Raw genomic sequence first — 22,353 nt, forward strand, 5'->3', positions numbered from 1 at the left:
GTGTAATGTTGCTTCTGGTGATAAATCCACAGAGAATCACAGACCTCACTTATCTATCCCTTTTCTTTCTTAACAGACAAAATGATTTATAATCTTTGTTTCACACCCAACAATTCACACACATAATCAAGGAGCTGCCATGAATGGCACAGGTCTGGCCACAAGGAGCAACATGAAGTTCAGTGGGTACATCTTTTGTCTCTTATAAGAGCATTCCTTTGTCCTTGGTCAGGATGTAGGATGTTCCAAGTCCCTTATATCAACTTTGACGACCTAGGACACTTTACTTTAAACTTTGGCTCTCTCTCATCACTGTCATTAATCTCAGCAGCAAGCAGATGTTTTGTTTTCAGCAAAACAACAACAACAAAGAAACAAACAAACAAACAAAAAAATTGTCTGGTGTCCAGCACCAAACAATGGACAGACACTAGCTGGTGGGCAAACTAGAGCATTTAGCAGCTAAAGACACAGATACGTACCTACTTTTCTTGGGAGCTGGTGGAGACCTGTGAATATTGGACAAACAGTCATCAAGTACAGTCCAAATAAATGCTCTATGTCTGCTGAATGTATAAATAGAAAACTATCACCATATGAGTTTTGTGAGGTAAATTATAAATATGTCAGATGTTGTACTTCCAGCTGGTTACACTGTTCCAAAGTGGCCAAAAATCAGTTAATGCAGCTTTAACACACAGACATGACATTGATTTTGAACTGCTCATTTTTAGAAAGGAAGAAAACAAGTGCATTTGTATAAATATTGAAGTAGTCCTTTAAAATTGTTTGGTATTTATAACCTTGCTGACTTTTACTGTCAATAGCCAAAAAATGGTGAATGTTATCATAATTAACCTTGTCTGATGTGTACTATGTACTGTGTACACCAACATCCAACTCATAATTACTGGGTGATGTTACTGTATTTTACAGTGAAATAAAAATAGCTGTTGAGATGTACAAGGTGTCAAGTATGTTTTTTATGCAGTAATTATTCATAAGGAAACCTCCATAACATTAGCAATGAAGAAAATGAAAGGATGGGATTTCCAGAGACTCCTGTTAGTTGACAGGTTGAGATATGATAATGCTAATCTGGTGTTCTCATCAACAACATAGAATGTTGTTAAAGGGACACTTAACCCATATCACACACATATACAATGAAGATATATGTATCAAGTATTTCTAGTGGCATTGAGCCAAACAAATATTTTGGGTATATAGAGTAACACTTGCTATATCATTACGTTTCACTGCAACAATGATGTAAACGTGTAAACCATCTTTCACTAACATGATTTAACATTCCAGCTGAGTTCCCATGTTAATAATGGATTTTATTAGGGTTTCAAATAGGGGGTTTTAACTATGTAACATGTTTTTATATCAACTGATCAATGATTTAAAATAATAATAATAATAAAAACAGACTACAACCTCCAGATCTGGGTCAGCTCAGGTTGAACCAGATGCTTTTCCTCCCTGTTCATATCCAGTCAAACTACTCAGTCATTAGGTTTGCACACACAGGGATTTATAAAGCTATTTATCTTGTGTGGCTTTTCAAAAAAAGGGTGTAAATGTTAATTATTTTTGATTAATTTTTCCCAGACACAGTATATTACAAGCCACAGCATGAGTCAGTGTATTACTTTAAAACTGCAGCTACATAAAAAAACAACCCAGATGAGGGTGTGGGATCTGTTGCCTTACTGCAGCAGCACGGTTTATAAGCAGTGGTGCCAAAGACAAATCTGATGTGATTTGTTTATATGGTAATTAGATGAATGCAGAAAGATGGACGTGTGTCACATATATTAAAGTTGGTCTTTAACCATTTCACTTATTAGAACACAGAGTGGAGGAACTTGACAGCATTATGGTGTTTGTGTATAGATACAGTATGTTGCATTTTCAAAGCTGTAAATCAGGACTCATTTAAATGTGTGAATGAAAGACTTTATTTATGAAATATACTCTGAAAACATTACATTCTGATTGTTTTCTGCAAGCGTGCTAATCTTTCTTGTTTTATTTGTACACAGAAATAATCTGACTTATGGAGAGTTTCATTCCAAAATGATATGCACCACTAAAAACATCACATGTAGTCTTGGCAAATGAATGTTGCCATGAAGCTAAAGCACAATACTTAATTAATACTTAAGAGATCAGACTGCAAAATGCACATTTTCACTTTCTTACTGAAAGTGATATGAAAAACCTAACACCATTCCCTTATCAGTGCAGTATATTACTATTGAGCTAGAGCCAAAAGGTGGCTAGCCTAGTTTAGCATTAAGACTGAAAGCAGGGAGATACAACTAACTCAGTCAAATGGCTGGGATTGTACACACTGACAGCCAGCTACCGTGGCTGGAGAAATATTTGACCAATCGAATATTGGTAGGCTCAGCTTCAAACATTATAGGGCTAGAATTACAGTATAATTCCAGTTAATTCATTCATACAGTGGCATACATACAGAGCAGAAGGTTTGCCATGTAATTAATCTGTTACATATCCATTAGTAAAAACACAAAAAGCATACAGTCTTTCTTTAACTTCCTTAATGTTGTCCTTTTGGACCAGTTGCACATCAGCTACATACATAGTAGCCTATGGCATAACTTGCAAGCCTATAATGTAGCTGCCATAGGCTATGGCATAGTACAGTGTGGATACCTGAAACAAGCCCATCGGAATCCAAAGGTTTAGGCCAGGACAGAAATTTAGAAATTATGTTCAGGTCTGGGTTAGGTCATGTAGGTTAAACTTTAGGATAGATCACTCAAATATCAGCTGCAATTAATCATAAGGGAAAAAACACTGCACAAACTCACCTGCATCCAGCTTGGATCAGGTTTGGACATTATATGCTATGAGCTTGTCAGGTCTGAGCCGGGTTCAGACACCACACTCTTTGACTAGCCCAAAACTTCAAGCTTGGTATTTACTCACATAATTAAATGCCAAACTGAATTGAATACTACTCTGAAAACCTCAATAAAACTATGTTGACAGTCATGATAATCAAACAAACTAATGACAAAAAAAAAACATTTATTCATTATTCATTATTCATTAAACCAATAAAAATGTTCACTTAAGGCGGTTCAAGTTGGTTACATCACTGGTAAAGCTTTCCATGTTTTAAAGTTCTTTATAAGAAATATACAACTAGAAAGATAGAGTATCACACTTGCATTATGGAATAAGCAGTTATTGTACAAGCCCAGTGTCATACACTCTGCCAACTTAAGGTATAATGGCACATGGATCCATTGCTCCATTATAAATAAATATGAAAAAAAAATCAGCAAATAAAGAAGCCCACAAATACATGAATAAATACTATGTTCAGCAACAGTGATGTATGATGCTTTAAAGTCCAGTATAGTGTCATGTTTAGTCCTGATTTTATGGGTTCACTTTAATTGAAATGTTGTCACTGTAGATGGAAGCGCTGTTAAGGGAAGAAACCCTGGTATTTATTTCACTTACTGCCTCATTAGGCATCTGCTCTGGACACATTCAATTAAGTGATTCAGTCAGTTCCAAAGGTTACAGAGGCAATAGCAGCCAAGGACAGGGGCTGGCTGCACACAAACAGACTCTGACTATGGCTCAGACCTAACAATCCAACTGCAGATAGACATACAAGTTCTTCAACTCCACAGCACTTTCGTGACAATTTGAAAGTTTTACAAATTTTCCTATATTAACCACAAATCACATGACATTAATGTTAAAGGGGCTGCTCATAGTGTCAAACCCACAGAAAATTATTAACTCTTTTCCCCTCTACACCACAGAGCTTTTTGTCCTCTTTTTGTTTTCTGGCACACCAACTCCACCCACATCAACCACTACACTCCCTGCCAAAAGGCAAAGAGCAAGGACTAAGGTTGCAGCAAGCTATTTAGCAGCTAAAGCACCAGATATTTTTCTTAGGAGTTGATGGAGACCAAAACAGGGGAAAAAAAGAATGTAAAATATATGTAGTGTTGCAAGAAACCACATGAATGTGCCAGCAATGATACAGCTGTTACCTACTGCTTTATTTTTGTACAACTGGCATTAGTCTGGTAAAAGAGCAAAACTTAACCCTATAAAACCACTTGTATCATTATTTGCTATGCGAGTTTCTGAGCAAAAAAAAAGTTGACAAAAATGCCCCATTTATCAAATTTGATACAATAAATAAATAAATATATAAACTAAATAATATGGTACATTATCTTTTGGATTTTGTTAAAAGGTTTAATAAACATCTCAGTTCCAAAAAATTAGAATGTTCTGGCTATTTTTTGATGTGTCAGGCTTTACAGGGTCTCCCCATGAGGTTATTGGATGATATATTATTGGATGTTATATAACTTTATCTGTGATACAGTTCTATAAAGGTGAAGCTGTATAAGTGGTTCAGTCCAGTTGACTTGTAAGCCAGAGCTGGTGAAATTCACACCCAGAAGCCTGTGAGACTCATCAACCATCTTGCCAAGCTTACTGCGCCTACTGAATATGGCGTATGAGAACAACTATCTCTCTTCTATGGTCAATGAAATGGTTTCAGTTTTTTTATCCACTGCTATAGTTAAGGCTATAACACACACATTCAGCAGTACACACACCAGTAGATCAGGTTAAACAGGATGTAGGAGCCAGGAAAGATCATGCGCGAGTAGGTATCAATGGTGTGGGACTTCTGAATGATCCGGAAGCTGCGGATGCCCTTCTTTTTAGTTCCTGTGGACTCGTTGTCCAGGGCAAGATGCACCACCATTCGCTCCTGTTTTTCAGATGCATCCTCAGCTGCCATGGAGGCTCTGGTGTACCCTGCCAAGCTGTTGGAATCTTCCTCGCTGTATGTCCCATCCAGCATCATGGTCCTGGCATGGGACATGTCACAGGTGCAAGGGAGGGTCTGGGATTAAGTGAAAGAGAGGAAAGAAATTACTCTTGAACAAAAATTGAAAAGCACCATTTGGAGACATGCCATTTCTGTAAAGGTCTCTGTACCTGTTCCCTGACTTTTTCTCTGAGCTTCCGATCTTTACCATCCCTTACTGTTGTCAGATAATTGACAGCAGCATATTCAAGCACGGACAGGAACACAAAGACAAAGCTAACCCAGAGGTAAATATCCACAGCTTTGATGTAGGAGACCCTGGGCATGGAGGCATTGACTCCAGTGATAATGGTGGACATGGTGAGCACCGTAGTTATACCTGAAGCAAAGAGAACATACAACCTTGTGTTAACACTGCAGCCAAAAATGCTTTTGTGAAAATATAGGGGACTGATATAATTTAACCTCTGTAACTAGAATCCTATAGGTCTGAGCTATGTAGGACAATTAGGATTTAATTCAGGTTGTACTGATTCCAAGTGTTTCCAATAAGGATAACATCTTTATAAAAATTTGTGGACATTTCCATCCAGCAGATATACCTATAGTAGAAATAAGGGTAAGTGTTAAAAAATACTTAACCATTTTAAAAATACAATTAATGGTTTTATTTTTGAGATCTAGATGAGAGGTTTCATATCAATCTCATGAAAATACAGAACTAAAATCAAGAAATGTTAACCTAACCTAGCAAAAACGGATAGTGGCAGAGCTGTACACAGACAGAATAAAAAATTATAATATGTGGTTTTAAGGGGAGTGACTCAAGACTCAAGACTCAGTTTATTGTCACACAGTGAGGAAACGTGTTTCCCTGTACTATGAAATTCTTACTTTGCTGTCCACAATGAATGCCAAACAATGCAAGGTAAACTATAAGGTAGGTAAATAGTACACAAAGGCAATTAAAAACAGCAAGTGGAGACAAATTATGCTACATTGGAGCTGGATGTGCAATAGGCGGCAGTGAGTGTGCAATTATGCATGTGCAGAGGTGCATGTGCAAACTTGGAATGTAAAGGAATTACATGAAGTAATTCCTGATTATAAACTCCTTCAGCTGTTTAGGAGTCTAATGGCAGTTGGAAAGAAAGACTTTTTCAGTCTAAAAGTCCTGCATTTCACACTTCTGAGCCTTCGGCCTGAAGGTAGAGGTGTGAACAGTCCATACTGGGGGTGGGTGGGGTCCTTGAAGATGGAGGCAGCTTTTCTTCGGACTCTGTGGTGGTAGATGCTCTGCAAAAAGGGCAGTGGAGTCTTGGTGATCTCCTCCGCAGTCTATGTGCCACTCTATGTGCTGGATCTATTTCTTCAGCAATTTATTGATTCATTAATGCTAGCTTTAGCATTAGCTATTATTACTTTATTTTATCTTCAGTATGCATTTGTTGATAAATATTGGGGACTAACAAGAGATGGGAGCTAAGCTCTGTCCAAAGAGTTAGATTTGTCACTAGGCAGTTTTTATCAGTCATTATGTTGGTCTTAAAAATCTAGTGCTAAGTTCTCTCGACTGATCTCTGTAACTCTCCCCAGAACCATTTCAGTTTGCATAAATGAGAGCCAGTATATTAATTAGTTGCTTCTGAAATGTTTCCCCCTGATCCAGTCTTCATGCTAAGCTAGACAAACAATATACTGACTCCAGCTCTGCAACTTAATCATTTTATCAGAAATATCATTTTGATTCCATGTTAGAAAGAAAAAAAAGAGCAAATTTCCCAAAATATAGACAGTTTCTCATTTGGGTTTTCCTTTGCTCACTGGGTTATGCTTTGGACACAGCAGACGAGGGACCTAAACAGGCAGGATAGTCACTGTGTTGCATATCTTCTTACCTAATGAGACTCTGGCAGGGACAGCCCTGCGGTCGATCCAGAAGGACACCCAGGACAACATGACCATCAGAGTGGCAGGGAAGTAGGTCTGCAGCAGGAAAAAGAAGATGTGACGTCGCAGAGTGAAGTTGATGTACAGACGATTGTACCAGCCTGGAGACAAAGAAGTAAATGGTAAACGGTCTTATTCTTGTATAGTTCTTTTCCATGCATTGCAGCACACTCAAAGCCCTTTCACACTATTTGGCCATTCACCCATTCGCACTCCCAAGCACTCACACATTCACACACCGGTATCATCACTGGGAGGTGGCAAATGCATGATACAAGTAATTTTTCCAGTAGTTGTGTACAAATAGATTATTTCACTTATAATTCACTATATCACAACTCCAGTGGGTCAGAAGCTTACATATACTGTCGGACTATTTGGTTCTTCTTACCTTTGCTAACTCTGAGAGAGGAGACAGTCCAAGTAACTTCAAAACAGTGCTGATTTATTCAAAGGATCACAGGTAAAATTAACATTACACGCTCAGGTATCGTGCACCTCCAACATGCACACAGGCAGATGTAAGATGAAAGACCCTGAGCCCACCAGGCCTATACATTATATCCCCTCGGTTGGGCTAGCCCCATACTACCCAGAAACGTCAACCGAGATGTCTCTGTTACCAGCTTTGCAGCTGGTCAGAGCAGTAGTCAAAACATGAAGCAAATCAATGTGCGTGTGTGTCTGTTGATTAAGTGGTGTGTAACTAAAAACATTCTCACAGACTTCTAGAACATGTCGTGACTTAAACATAAGAACATATTATGGCTAAGGCTACAGTTATACACGTCATAATAATAATATTAAACACCCTGTCTGCTGACAGTCATCAACTCTTCTCTCTAGTTATCCTTGACCAGATGTACCCTGTAGAAACTCATAAGCATGACTAAGCTTTTAACAGTCTAACTAGACATCCTATCTCCACTAAACATTTCTAATACATAAAGTATCTATCCAATATCTATCTGACTAAAAATACCTAACAACACTCAGTTGACTGTGCCTTTAAACAGCCTGGAAAATTCCAGAAAATGATGTCATTGCTTTAGAAGCTTCTGGTAGGAGGTGAATCTGTGGATGTATTTTAAGGCCTAGGAACTTAAAGCTTCCTATACTAACCCAGTCTGACCCACTGAGAATGAGATGAAAAAAATAAAAGCTGAAATAAATCTTTTTCTCTACATTTATTCTGACATTTCACATTCTTAAAATAAAGCAGTGATCCTAACTGACCTAAGACAGGGAGTGTTTATTGGATTAACTGTCAGGAGTTGTGAAAAACCGAGTTTACATGTATTTGGTTCAGGTGTGTGGAAACGTCTGACTTCAAATGTATTCAAAGCTGTGACAAAGAGAATGTCACTATGATTAGACCTTTTGAAATAATTCATAAAAGTGAACTAAAATACTTTGTGCAGGTGAGCACACGACCCTGCAGTTTTGAGTGTAAAAGCTACACAGTGGAGTGTAAAACATGAGGTACGCTTGAGAATTGTTTCATTTGTTACTGGTAAAATAGAAGAATGCTGTGATTAAAAAATGAGGGGAATGAACAACTAATCTGCACAGAGATTATAGAAATCTGGAGGGGCATATAAAACCAAACCAAACAGACCAATGAACCAGTTAACTTGTACAGCTTCCTGGTATACAGTATATTTTATTTAATCACAATCAGAAAATAAACCTCATGAAAATAAAACTGTCTCTAACGTTATTCACACTTTAATGTAGGAACACTGCATTATTATTGAGTACCTATAATGGCACTAGTACTGGCAAGTACTCATTGGTACTCAGTCTGAAAAAAATGTTATTGGTGCATCTCTATCTTTTTCTTTGAAGTTATAAAGCCAATAACAGATTATACCTATACAAAATGTTAATAACTTACCTTACAAATTGTGTGAATTTTGTGTGAACCTTAAGAGATTTCTGTATTGATTTAGACAGATGTCCTAATTCTGAGGTTAAGATATAACTAATAGACAGATGGGTCATTTAAGAATATGCACCCTTTAAGTGCACATAGATTAATGGTGTTAAAAGTAAATGTTGTCATGGGACTCCTCAACAAAACAATCTCAAGATTAGGCACAACATTAAACTTTATATAATCAGATTTCTCCAGGCCACAGTGAACCTGGGGACTTTGGGGCCCCTAAGAGCAGAGGAAATTCCCAGGGGTAATGCAGCCTCATAAAAAATAGCTCAGTGTTTGTTTTGCCTTGGTACCTGTGCTGCTGTAGAAAGCCAGTCTAGAGGTAGTGTGAAATTTCTGGATGAGGAACTGAGACAGAGAAATCCTGTCATCTGTGCTCAGAGACTCATCACCACTTTTCCAGTACAGCATCAGATCCTCATCAGTGTAAGCATCTGGTGGACAGAGAGCATACATTTACATGTCTGGAGTCAACCCAGTTTCCGTATCAGGACAGCAACTGGAGCTTTGAAAACTGAAAGACACATTACAAAACACAGCAAATGTTTGTATTTAACTGATGGCTGAGTGACAGTTAATAGGCAAACAAATGGCTGTCACTTAATAAGGGATGGCCATATTTGTATATATACTCTGTTGTTCTCAGTTTCTTTTTTTAACACAATATGATTTTGATTCATTAACTAATTCAAGCTAATACTAGTCTTTATCTACACTGCAACAAAAAACAGGATGTTAACAGGACAGAACATGGAAAACAAAGAAATGAACAGAGGACATTTACAAAAGAACATTAGGATATTAGCATGTATGAGTACAAGAGATTTTCATGTGACGTGTGTATGTGCCCAACTCTATTCAATCTGGAAATGAGAATATATACGGTAAAGGAAGAAAGAGGTAGAACAAGAGAGAAATCCAACACTTCTGCTTCTATAGATACTTAAACAAAAAACTAACATCTTTACAAAAATGAAGAATGTTTGTCCATCTGCAGGGTGATTGGAGGGCACTATTATGTTTGTTTTTTGTTTTAATTCAGATGAAAAGCCTACTACAAACTGTAGGGACTAATACATTTCAGGGCAGAGGAAGCCTGCCTTTAAAGGCTGCAGAAATATCTGTGAAATATGCTGAAAATGTCACTGATGGTATATTACCAGCAACCAAACGGGGGCAAACTGAGGCACCCGGAAGCTATTTGTTAATTAAAGACTTTCTGTTAAAGAAGACTGGTGGAATGGTGAGTATGACATGACTACTGCATGATGTTGTATCACACAGCAGACTGTATATAAAGATGTACAATGTGTCGCCATTTCCTGCCACTATGCAAAGGTGAGGCCAAAATGTTGCAACTATGAGGGCGGCCGTCTTTGCTTTTGTGATCATTTTAATAACATAAAAAAGACCACTTGTATACAAATCAGTGTGATAATATCTACCTAAAATGACAGAAATCACCTTTGGGAAAAATGGATTTGATTTGTAGTTAGAATATGATGCAACCAACCACCAGGGGACGTTCGACTTGTGATACAAAACAGTGGGGTATATGAATACTTACAGCTCTCCAGTTCAAGTGTGCATGTCTGTGAATCCAAAGGGAAACGACTGAAATCCATGTTGCATGCAGCAGTAACTGTAACCCTAGGGAATTAAAGCAGAGTAAATCTCACCAGCTGTACACAGTCTACTCCAGGGCCTGTCAAGTCTCATTTGGTTGGTGTGGAGAAACCCTGTGAAGTCCTGGTGGTCCTCACCTCAGGCTGTACAGGACATGACCGTCAGGGAAGACGCGCAGCATGATGTTGTCAGTGGTAGTGTCATGGATGAAAGATCTTTTGGAGTGAACAAAAAACACATCAGGAACCCAGATTTTCTTTACCAGTCGCCCATCAAAGGTCATGCTCTTATTGGTGGCGCTTGGGAAGGCCAGCCTCTCATCCTTCCAATAATGCCTCAGATACAGGGTCATGGTGAAGTCCTGAGGGAGAGGGAGAAGGGGTGACAGAAACACATACAGCCTCTGGATTAGGTCACACTACAAGGACTCTACTTGCTTGTCACCTCTGTTTTCTCTGCTTTTTTTTAAAATTTCTCTTGCATTATGTTGCTGCAACCTGTGCTTGATTATGTGGATCATTAATGAGTAAACATTCATGGACAACAGAAGTGCTGAACATATGTTAATTAAGCACAGTCAACATCTTCCATTGGTCTTAGAGTACATTAGTCTTCTTGCCTCCTTCCTTCCTGTTGCTATGCAGGAGTGATTTTAGTCTGCACTACTTGCAGCTGCCACAGGAGATCATCCTCTTCTCCTCATGGCATTCATTTCATAATGTTATCAGTTTGGAATAATGGCTGTAGCAGCACATTATATTCTTGGCACCCACCATAAAAGTGCCCTTGATGTTGTGTCAGATGAGTTCAGGGGCATGTCTGAATCCCTCGGATGAGTATTAACTGTGATGTGTTGTAAGTTTGCTAATGAAAGATGTTTTAAAATGTATGTCAGCACCACACCATCACACCTCCTCCTCCATGCTCCACACACACAGACAGTTGGAACCATAAATCGCAAATTCAGACTCATTAGTCTGATGATGTCTAATGTTCATTCTATTTGTTTCTTGGCCCCAGCAGTTCCTTTCTTTTGACTGCTCCCCCTCAGTAGAGCTTTCTTTGCAGCTGATTCATACAGTTTCCTCTGAACAGCCGGTGGTGAGATGAACTCTGGGCAGGTCTGATGTGATCTCTGAGCTGATGATAACTGCTAATGTCTGAGACAGGGAACTTACTGTACTTCTGCAATAGATGTAACTCCTCAAACCCAACTGCTTGAGGCAGACGGCCGCCCACCAAGAGTTCAGCTCTGTTGAAAATTTCTAGCATTAAAAAAACATTTTTTCCTCCACAATGTTGTGATCAGTGGTTTCAAAAGCAGCACTGAGATCTAAGAGTACAGGTATGGAGCCATATCCTTTGTCTGAGGCTAGGAGAAAATCGTTGGTGACTTTCACCAATGCAGTTTTACTATGATGGACTCTAAATCCTGACTGAAAAACCTCAAACAAATCATTCTTGTGCAAGTGGTCATATAACTGCTTTGCAACAGCTTTTTCAGGGATTTTAGAAATAAATGGGAGATTGGATCTTCTTCTTCTTCTTCTTCTTCTTTCGGCTGTTCCCGTTAGGGGTCACCACAGCGAATCATCTGTTTCCACCTAACTCTATCCTCAGCATCCTCTACTCTCACACCATTTAACTTCATGTCCTCTTTTAGCACATCCATATATCTCTTCTTTGGCCTTTCTCTTGACCTCTTGCCTGGCAGCTCCATCTCCAACATCCTTCCATCAATATATAAATGGGAGATTGGCTATTGGTCTCGGTTGAGTTGGCGCCACAGATGGCTGCCTCGGTTCTGTACTGGAAACAAATTCCTTCTGTGCAACATACTTGGCCAATAAAGGTGATTATCCTTATCCTTGATTAGGGGCATCCTGGTCGGGATGGGGTCTAAGAGACATGTTGATGATTTAGATGAAGCAATTGTTGAGGTCAAATCAAAGAGATCAATGGGAGAGAAGCAGTCTAAATATAACTGATGTTTTACAGATGATTCTAAAGCCACTGTAGTTGATGGCACGTATGTGAAGTTGTGGGAATGATTTGATCAATTTTTTCTCTAATAATTGTGATTTTGTTTGTAAAGAAACTCAGGAAGTCGTTACTACTGAGATCTAAGGGAATGTTAAGCTCAACAGCACAGTGGCTACAGTGCTGAAAAGAAACCTGGGGTTGTTTTTATTTTCCTTTATCAGTGATGAATTATATGTGGTTCTGGCACTATGAAGGGCTTTTTAATATGTCAAACTATCTTTCCAGGCTAGGAAAAACTCTTCTGACTTAGTGGGGTTCCACCTCCTTTTCAGTTTTTGTGATGCCTGCTTTAGAGAGCGGAGCTGTGAGCTGTACCATGGGGCCTCCTCTGTTTCACTGCCTTCTTTTTCAGAGGGGAAATAGTATCAAGTGGGATACGCAGGGAGGCTGCAGTACTATCAACAAGATTATTGACTTGTGTGGAAGCAAAGTTAAGGTGGCTGCCCTCCATTGTGTTTGTCACCTTGTTTCATATCTCTAATGATAAAAGGTTCCAATATTGTTTTAGAAATAAAAAGACAATGTATTCAGCCAACAATGATAATAATCACCTTTATTTGGCCAAGTATGTTACACACAAGGAATTTCTTTCTGGTACAGAACTGAAGCAGCCATCTGCCATCTGATGGCTCTAACCATCGGGGGCAACTTGAGGATTCAGTGACTTGCCCAAGGACATGTCAACATGTGGACTGCAGACACCGAGATTTGAACCCATGACCCTCCGGTTGGGAGAGGATAATTTACTTATGACAATAAGAAAGTGACATTTTAGAAGTGCAGAGCTTTTTATGCTTTCTTGAGGGCCTCAGGTATTTCATTTGACTCATCCTCTCACAGCTTCCCTCTGAAAAGGCATCATTTCCTGCTAGTTAGTGATGTTTGCTAAAAACTACAGCACCCAGCTGTTTAAGGAAATTTATATTTAAATTTGCTTTGGTATTACTTATTTTGGGATTTGTTGACATTAAGAATTATACAGAACGAGAGGACTCACAGAGTGCAGGTATGTCTGCCAAGGCACAACATTTGCTCATGCAAATGGGTCCCTTGTGAAAAATGAGTTCCAGAACAACACAAAATGTGTCCTAAAACCCTTGATCTGAATCAAATTTGGATAATTTTTTAGGATATGAAAGGTAGTTATACTGTGCGTCTTGCCTAAACATTTCAGGGTTCTATCTTTACTATAGGCCATGTTATGGCAGAAAATATGTGTTAAATGGGGTTTTCAGTGTTAACTATAAATCACCGTGAGATCCAGATGAAATTTGGTCTGGTGATAGACATTGCCACCTTATATATGTGTGTCAAATGATTTTGATAACTTGTGATGGAGATAAGTTTTTTTTTTAATTTTGCCCCATGTTAAAGATGGAAATATTTATTTGTTATTTTTGTGACCTTGACCTTTGACCCTTTTCCAGCCAAAATCGCTTCCAGGGTTGGTCACAAATATGCTGATGATCCTTTCAGCCACTTGTCTGTAATCCTGCTAAGCAACACACCCACACACATACAAAAAGAGGGCCAAAAACATAACCTCCATCCTTTATAATCAAATTTTTGTAAAAGATCATTTACTGTGAAACTGTTCTTGCAGCTTTGTGATATGACATAACGTGATTAAGAGCAGCTGTCATTGGCAATCTTTTTTTCACTCTGTTCCAAAACAATTAAATACACAACCCTGGGATCCAGATGAAATGTAATCCTTGGTTATCCTTGCAAACAAGAGTTTACACAACATGAGGATAGATGGTTTTGAGTCCAGTTTATGCCTCCACAACAGAGGGTTCATTTAATTACAATACTCAACATGCATTCAGTCTGACTCTGAGCAAAATAAACTGGTCCACTTTAGCTTTCATAATGTATTTCTGATTATCCAACTGAAAACTAACTACTACCATAAGTAAAATGACACGTTCATCTCTCAGTTCAATGTACAGAATCCCTCAAATGCCAAGACACAGTTAATTATTACTTACAGGGTCTAATCTGGTGTGTTTCATCAGTTGGATTAGTGTGTTACTACAGCCTTTGTGGTGCTCATGTGTCAATTCTCATGCTGTTAATGACAAATGTCCCTGCAGTGCGTCATTAGCTGCTCCATCTGAGGAGAACTTCTTCCCCATGTGTTGAAGCAGTGTGAGGTCATCCTTTAACATCGGCAAATTAAGTCACAGACTGACTGATTTTTAGTTAGTGCTGGTCTGTCCTTTCAAATGTGATTGAGAAAGAGAATAATCCAAATAATCCCTTGGTTTGCCCCAGATTTAATCTATTTTAATTGCTGTTAGTTTCACTATCTGTAGCAGGTTTCAGCTCTCTTTGCAGTAAAGCTACAGCTATGTGTTATTTATTTCCCCATACCCTTACTACTGTATGTGTAGCCATGCCCAAGCCACTCACCATGTCGACCTCTGATATGCTGTCCAAGCTCTCCACCTGAACATCCACCCCAACAGGGACAGCAGGACCTGCAGATTTCAGCATAAACATATTAGAGTTTGCATTCACATCTTTCTCGGAGAAACTGTTTTAGCGTCTTTTGTATGTTCTCTGGACATTCCGTATGAACAGTTTCAGGTTGTTTTGAAGTTACATCATATAACAAAGTTGAACCAGTAGATCCAAAGCTAAAGTATTGTACAGAATTTCCTCTTGTTATATGCAAAGATGCTGGACAAATCATTTTATGTCACTGATTCCATAGATTAGAAACATGTAGATTCAAGTCAAATGAGATATGCTGTGAGTGTGTTTATTAACCGTATCACGCGAGAGTTAAAATGACAATTCTGCAAAACTCCAGATTAGTGTATGTTCAGAGAATGTTTTTTTTTAAGTTCCATGTCTTTCAAATTTTTTTAAAACATATGTTGTAAATTGATAAAGCAAACATGTGCATAGTTACACGTCCAGCAGTTACAAAGTAGTACTATCATTTATTTGGAGTGGGGTCTATGGGAGAAACTCCTTGCCGAAATATTTGAGGGCACTCTAACTACATTTCGAGCACTACTCACTTTGCATCTCAGCATTTGAAAACACGCAGGAACAGATTTGTAAGCACAGAATCAAATTTGAGAGCATAATCCCAGCCATCTGTGTGTTCGTTTCTCAGCGAGGGTGGACTGAGTGTAACAGGTGACTTGAGCGAGGAGCAGAAATCCTCCTTCGCTCTCAAATGTGATTATGCTTTTACAAATCCACGCCTGCGTGCTCTCATTTTTTTCTGATTGGCACACTGAATAGTGCTCACAACTTCTTTTGCATGCTTTCAAAACTTTTGGCACCAAAAGATTTCCACATAAACCCCAGTGGAGAAATCTGAGAATGCAGACTCGAAACGAGCACATGCATGGCTGGGATTATGCTCTGAAAACTGATTCTGCGCTTACAGATATGTGAGAGTAATGCTACAGCAGGACAGCTGAAAATGCTCTGTAATGCCCAAGAGGAGCTGCATATTCAGCTGATAATTCTCTGTACCAATTTTCCTAAAAAGGCTTGACCACATGATGTGATGAAGTCACTGCTGTGGTGTGTCTCCCTGCCATCAGACCATCCTCTAACACGCATATTCCTAAAACAACTTGAGATGTTGAGAACTTGCATTAAATAGGACAATTTACTTTCATATTTGTTTATCTGATTGAGAGGAGTATATTTACAGGGATACAGAGTATCCTTATCACCACTAGCAAAACAAATTCACACACCCTTCAGTCATTTGTGCATTACAGTCACATTGGCCGCTGTAGTCTTGTTAATCTGTGCGCAGCAAAGCTGCTACCTGGAAGAAGGGATTTTAACTCGTGCCCAGTTCCAGCTGTCAGCATAGTGTCTTCCCTATTACACCAGTGTGTGAATGTGTGAGCGTTTGAGTGGGTGAATGGCCAAGTAGTGTGAAAGCGCTTTGAGTGTGCTGTAAAGCATAGAAAAGGGCTATACAAATATAAGACCATTTACCATTTACCTACTCTTTCTCAACACAATATGTCACATATCACATGGCAGACTCAGTAAGCTGATGTTGCCTCAGTGGACGTAACTCCTGGTGTGAAAAAAAAAAGCCTGGGCCAGATCGTCTGTGATCTTTCTCTATCTCATCTGTCTTTGCAGTTGGGTCACAGGATGCCACAGTGTAGGCCTATTCTGAGCTGCACTGCGTGATCACATCAATGGTAAAATAGTCTATGCAGAAAAGGAGGGATATACTGTGCAGTATATTCCCCACATTCCACTGAATGGAATCCTATTTTCAGTACTTCGAAGTTCACAATGATGGTTATAGATTGAGGCTGAAAAAAGAAAGTTTATGTGTTCAGATGGGACAATCTGGCACAGAGGAAACATCCTGCTTTTTGCTATTTTGGGCTGACAGCATCAGCAAATTATTCTACATCACTGATTATCAGATGAGACTCATAAATGTGTCACAGTGATGCTCCACCTTATCATTCCAGTTGGCCCTTGCAGCCCTCAGTAGCACTTCTCTGTGGGCTGTTTTCAAATACATGAAAGAAGATTAGGTCAGCCAGTGTTTTCCCACAGCACTGAGCATCAACATCACAGAGGAACAAACACTGTAAGTTAAAATGCATAACAGCAGCTCTCTGGGCTCACACAGCTTGCAGAACACGCATATTGACAGTTTCACGGTTCTGCTTTTCTGAGAGCTCCTCTAAACCCCAGAAGCATCATTTAATAGCACACTGTGCTCTTTTCAGTGCAACTGTTGTCAAAGCAGAGGAGAGAAAACAGAAGTTTATAAGCCATATGCAATCACAAATGACATAAAAGCAAACATTTTATTAGTTACATGTGGGGATACATCAAGCTTCATTTTTATCAGGCTAATTATCTGAGTTACTGTGTACATGGGATTTCATTTCTCCCTGTGGAGGAAATTTCATAATGTCTCTAATTAAGAAAGTTACACTCGTGGGCTACATAATGATCGTTAATCTAAGAAATACCGGATCTGGGTGTTGAGAAGGGACTTTCAGTTTTATCTAGGGATTATAAAGTTTAAATTCTGAAATTAGACAGAAACAGAATATTTCACCTGTGGAGGCCTGGGGTTTGCAGGTACTTTTTAAGATATTAACTCTCCATCATCTTTACTGCCTTATATCTAATGGAATTTTTGAGCTGGTATCTAGCAAGTATTTTAATGGCTCGGTTGACTTAATCAGAGCTGCATTAGAGATGCTTGGGGCAAAATGAGCTGTGCCCCCACTGTTCCTCTTGCAGTTTACTGTGTTCTGCATCCAGTCTCCTTCAAGTGTTCATTATGTACAGTGCACACAGCAGACTACACATTACAGCCTCAGGATTTGCCTACATACCAAACAGCACTCCTATGGTGGAAGCTTGCAGTGTGTCACATTAATCTGTGGTAATTTGATCAACAATTATAGATATAATATAAATTTATATAGGAGCATGCAGTTTGTACATGCATTATCAACAAGCATAATAAAGGTCTTACGGTTATATTTTGATACATAGTCCAGCTATGAGGATAATAAGATTAGGGAAAAAAATCATTGCCTTAAGGAGCGTGTCATTTCTGTAGATACTGTGATTAGTGGCACACATTCCCAAACCACCACACACCAACAACAACAACCACCATCACCCTGAGGGAGCTCCTGGAGCACCAGGCACAAGCGAGTAGCCTGAAATCAGGAGATCGACCTTGAGACAGAGATGCAAGCGGGGCAAGCGAGGAGGACTCCATGCTAGGCTAAAAGCTTGCGCTACTCGACCGCCATTACCCAGCCTCTTTCTAGCTAATGTATGTGATCATACGTAGCACAGACTGTTCACCTCCCTACTCTCTGGCCAGAGGCTCAAAAGTGTGAAATGCAGGACCTCTAGACTGCAAAACTCTTTCTTTCCCTCTGCTATCAGACTCCTAAACAGCTGACAGGAGTTTATTACCAGGAAATAGGTCATGTACTGATGACCTGTACTGTTTACATTCTCAGTTTGCACATGCATAATTGCACATTGACTGCTGACTGCTGCACATGCTGCTCCCATGTAGCATACATTCTCTTATTATATCCCTATATACTTTTATTACATCTCTGCATTTGCTGCTAAAAGTGCCTTAGATTTTTGTGTTACTTATTCATCTACTTTATATTTCACTTGTATTGTGTGGTAATCATGTGGACAGCAAAGTAAGAATTTCATTGTACAGAAAAATATGTTTCCTAACTGCATATGACAAATAAACACTTTGACCTTGACCTTTTGAACTTTTAACTTACCCCAGTTGTTATGCTCAGCTAGGATTTCCACATATAGTACATTGTAATAACAGCTCTCTATTTACACTATGTGTCTTCAAGGAGCATGTCATAAAGATGTTTTAGAGCCAGTAGCTTTAAAGACATCAGAATAAAGGTGCCTTCAGACAGCTATGCTTCTCTTGTCTTCAATGTAAACCTGAAGGCAGCCATGCTGCTGAGCAGCAAGAAGAAGGCAGTTGGTGGTTGATGGTTCACCTTCTTAAACTTGTCACTGTGGCTTGCTGTAACTATAACAATGAGAGAAACCACAGCAAGTAAAAGTATAGAGCAGCTGTTTTTTTTAATATATGGGTTCACTTCTTCACCAGTAGAAAACAGCTGGATCGGTGAAGAGCAGTGGTGTTGGTGAAACATCAGTTCTGAAGTCTAATGATCCATTCTACACCAAGAAACAGTAATGTTTAGCTAAACTTGCCATATCAATTATGTCATATTATTAACCACGAGATCAGAGTAAGTGGATAGCAGCAGACTGGTTGTTAGCAGGATTGGACAAAGCCAGGAGCCGCTGTGGCAGTGACACTTCCCACACTGCTGCTGATTGAAAATACAGAACCTCACTGTTGCCTGGTGGCAGCCGCACTGGCAACCATTTGCTGTCTAAAATTACCTCTCAGTAGCCTGAGTGCAAGCAAGTGGAGTGGAAGCAGCAAACATGCCCCCCGTTGAGGAGTGCTGTGTAAAATGTCTTGTTTTACTTTTGAGATAAAACCAGTAAATCTGTGACCTGCTAAAACATAGTGCGGCAGTAGCACAAGTCAATGAACTGACTCAGTACTGTAACTATCTGCTAACATTAGCCACCATAAGATACTGGTTATAACAGATGCAATGTTTAATGGCTTAACATAATTATTTTTTGCTAATTCATAAGTTGTACAGTTTTGCTTTAGAGACTGCTGGATGGATTAATCTGTTCATCCTCCTCACACACAACACAACACAGTTTATCCTAAAATATAGGTTTATCTGGTAAATAACTCGCAGTAAGTCAGATATCATAGATTGCAACTGCACTTTGTCAGGAGTCCTCAGTCATGCTTCCACAGATTGAACTGTTCTGCAGTTTCTACAGATGTGTCTAGAATTGTAATACCCCATTTCCACCTACTGTAACTATGCTGCACTGCTCCTTTGTTCATAGATTAGCAACTGTAAATGCACTGTTGGCTCACCCTGGCCAGGATAGACAGCTAGGCCCCTGGATTAGACACCATACTGCCAAGGCTAGAGAAATCCCAGTGAAAGGATATGTTTGATGACATGGGTGAAAAACACAGAAAACATTCTGTCTCTTTAATGCAAATGTGACTAATGCACAGCAGATCTAGTCACCCCATCAGATGTTTTTTAAACCTGAGGCAACGGGGAGGTGGAGGTCCATAAATAGATGCACCCACGAAAGCGTAACTCAGTGAGGTGACAAATATTAAAACCAAAGAAATGTCTTTTCCACTTCAGCTTCCTGTATGTGTTTATTTGAGGGGCCACATTGGGGGACCACCAATAGGAATGGTGCAGGTTCTCTATTTAGGATAACAGAACCTTATCAACACCAACAGCTCCACCTGCACATTACTGATAATACAAACCTCATCTACTGTTGCTTTCTGAAACACATTGTAGAAGCAGAAAAATCTTAACCAAACAATTAACATTTTCTAGTCAATATCTTTGTTCTTTTGGATTAGCCACCATAAGATACTGGACACTTAAATAATTTGAACATAATGCTGCAGGATTTGTTGGATTGGAACTTCACCTTCCTCTAATCCCCAACCTAAGAGTGTTGTTCTCTGTATCTTCACCATATCACTCCACCAGTAAACAAGAGATGGCACTTTTAGAGGCTCTCATTAGTAACACTGCAGTCGCTCCTTTTGAAGCCAGGAGGACCCACAGCAGCTGCTGCACACACTTTTTCTCAGTCTAATGAATGTGGCAGTAGCAGTATCACAGGCAGTAGCAGGACGCTTACACAAGGCATCTTTTGATGATCAAATAAATGACAAACTGACATGTGCAAGATAAAACGTGGTTCTCCGTGGGATCCGTGCTATCATCTGTGGCTGCAACTGTGGCCCCAGAGGAGCATGAAATTCACTGTGAGACATTCCATTTGGCTCTCCACCTCCTCCTGTGCCCTTTTATGCCTGTTTATAACACCAGGGAACAGGACTCTTTAGTTCAACCAATACGCTCCATATTTTTAATTGCCTAATGTCAGCAGAGTGGTCTTGTCCTGACATTCAGGGTGTAAAACAAGAACACATAGAACAGCCTTAAAACTACAGTATGTAACTTTTTTCTAACATTTTTAGTTGAAATATGGTGAAAAACTATTCTATTTGCTCACTATTTTGAGTGAGCCTCATCCTTCTAACCACTCAGACACGGCCAGAGTCAGGAGTGCCTGATCAGTGTCAAAGCAGGAAGACACAAGCAATCAGCAGATAGCAGAGGACATGAGAGGAAATGTTCCTCTTTTTTCTACAAGATGCTGCAGGATGATGTTCAGCTCTGTGTCGATATGTAAGAGAACCTGCTGAGTATTTCTGCTTTCACCCATGTTTCTTTCGCCTGCGGCTACAAGCTCCATCTGATGTATTTCCATCCTCTATAAATTTGGCAGTGGAGTGATTTCACAGCATGATATCAACATTCACACTCAACTAAATGTGTGAACCTTGACAAGTTACCAGCAGAGAGACTCAGACAATGTCAGTGGCCTGCTGAGCTTAAATATCAGCTCTGGTCAGCATGTGATATTGCTCAGAAAACAGACTTCTCTGAAGACATGAACAGTGGATGAATAGTTCCCCGACTCTATTCAACATGATCATGGAACACAAGCAGCTCAAGGGGCTCACCTGCGAAGGCGGGCCTCATGGTGAAGTCATGGTCATCTATGCGCAGAAGGTGGCTGGTCTTCACCTTTCGGGTTTTTGTTCCATCCACAACCTTCTTTGACAGAGGACTGGTGAGAGGCAAGCAGACAGAGAGAAGTGTGTGAAGTGCCATCAAGGTTTGGCTTCAAAAGAAAAGACTACTGTTATTTATTGGTTTATATTTTTAGTACTGTCAACAAATTACATAAAAGACCAAAATCAACACTGTGTTAGTCTGTTTCTCAGTACCTTTACTCCCCTACCCCATCATTAGAGATGAATGTTTAATGTAATCCCTGGGTTACATCCAATGCAAACTTAAACATGGCAAATGAACTATGGTTAAGTTTGGATGAGGAAAACTCTCAGAGAAAGGAGAGGGTGTACAAATGGTTTAAAGAAAAGATGAAAATTAATTGCACCTTTGTGACAAAATCCAAATGCTTGTCTTGCACACAAAAGTCAGATGCACAACACCTATCAACTGTCCTGATCCCTGAGGCAGCATCATGGTCTATAGCTGGGTCAACCAAACATCAGAATAGCAAGGCAGACTGCTGTTTGTTTTCCTTTTAAACCACCCCACCCCTTAATTATTTATCCATCCATCCATTTTCCTCCGCTTATCCGGAACTGGGTCACGGGGGCAGCAGTCTAAGCAAAGATGCCCAGACTTCCCTCTCTCCAGACACTTCCTCCAGCTCCTCC

At 39.5% G+C, this 22,353-nt stretch overlaps 1 protein-coding gene across 1 annotated transcript in view; it reads right to left on the minus strand.

The window, feature by feature from the left end:
* Window positions 1-4,286: 4,286 nt before the first annotated feature.
* The window catches only part of LOC109967371 (gamma-aminobutyric acid receptor subunit rho-2-like), a 23,248-nt gene continuing 5,181 nt past the window's right edge, over window positions 4,287-22,353 (minus strand). The window contains exons 2-9 of the mRNA XM_020612879.1: window positions 21,628-21,734; window positions 14,838-14,905; window positions 10,517-10,740; window positions 10,321-10,403; window positions 9,047-9,187; window positions 6,757-6,909; window positions 5,029-5,237; window positions 4,287-4,933 (exon numbers count right to left, since the gene is read on the minus strand). Of these exons, the coding sequence (XP_020468535.1) occupies window positions 4,625-4,933; window positions 5,029-5,237; window positions 6,757-6,909; window positions 9,047-9,187; window positions 10,321-10,403; window positions 10,517-10,740; window positions 14,838-14,905; window positions 21,628-21,734 (1,294 nt within the window). The 3' untranslated portion in view covers window positions 4,287-4,624. The remainder of the gene's footprint in view (window positions 4,934-5,028; window positions 5,238-6,756; window positions 6,910-9,046; window positions 9,188-10,320; window positions 10,404-10,516; window positions 10,741-14,837; window positions 14,906-21,627; window positions 21,735-22,353) is intronic.

This window comes from Monopterus albus, unplaced genomic scaffold (genome assembly GCF_001952655.1).
Source record: "Monopterus albus unplaced genomic scaffold, M_albus_1.0 scaffold128.1, whole genome shotgun sequence".
Lineage (NCBI taxonomy): Eukaryota > Metazoa > Chordata > Actinopteri > Synbranchiformes > Synbranchidae > Monopterus > Monopterus albus.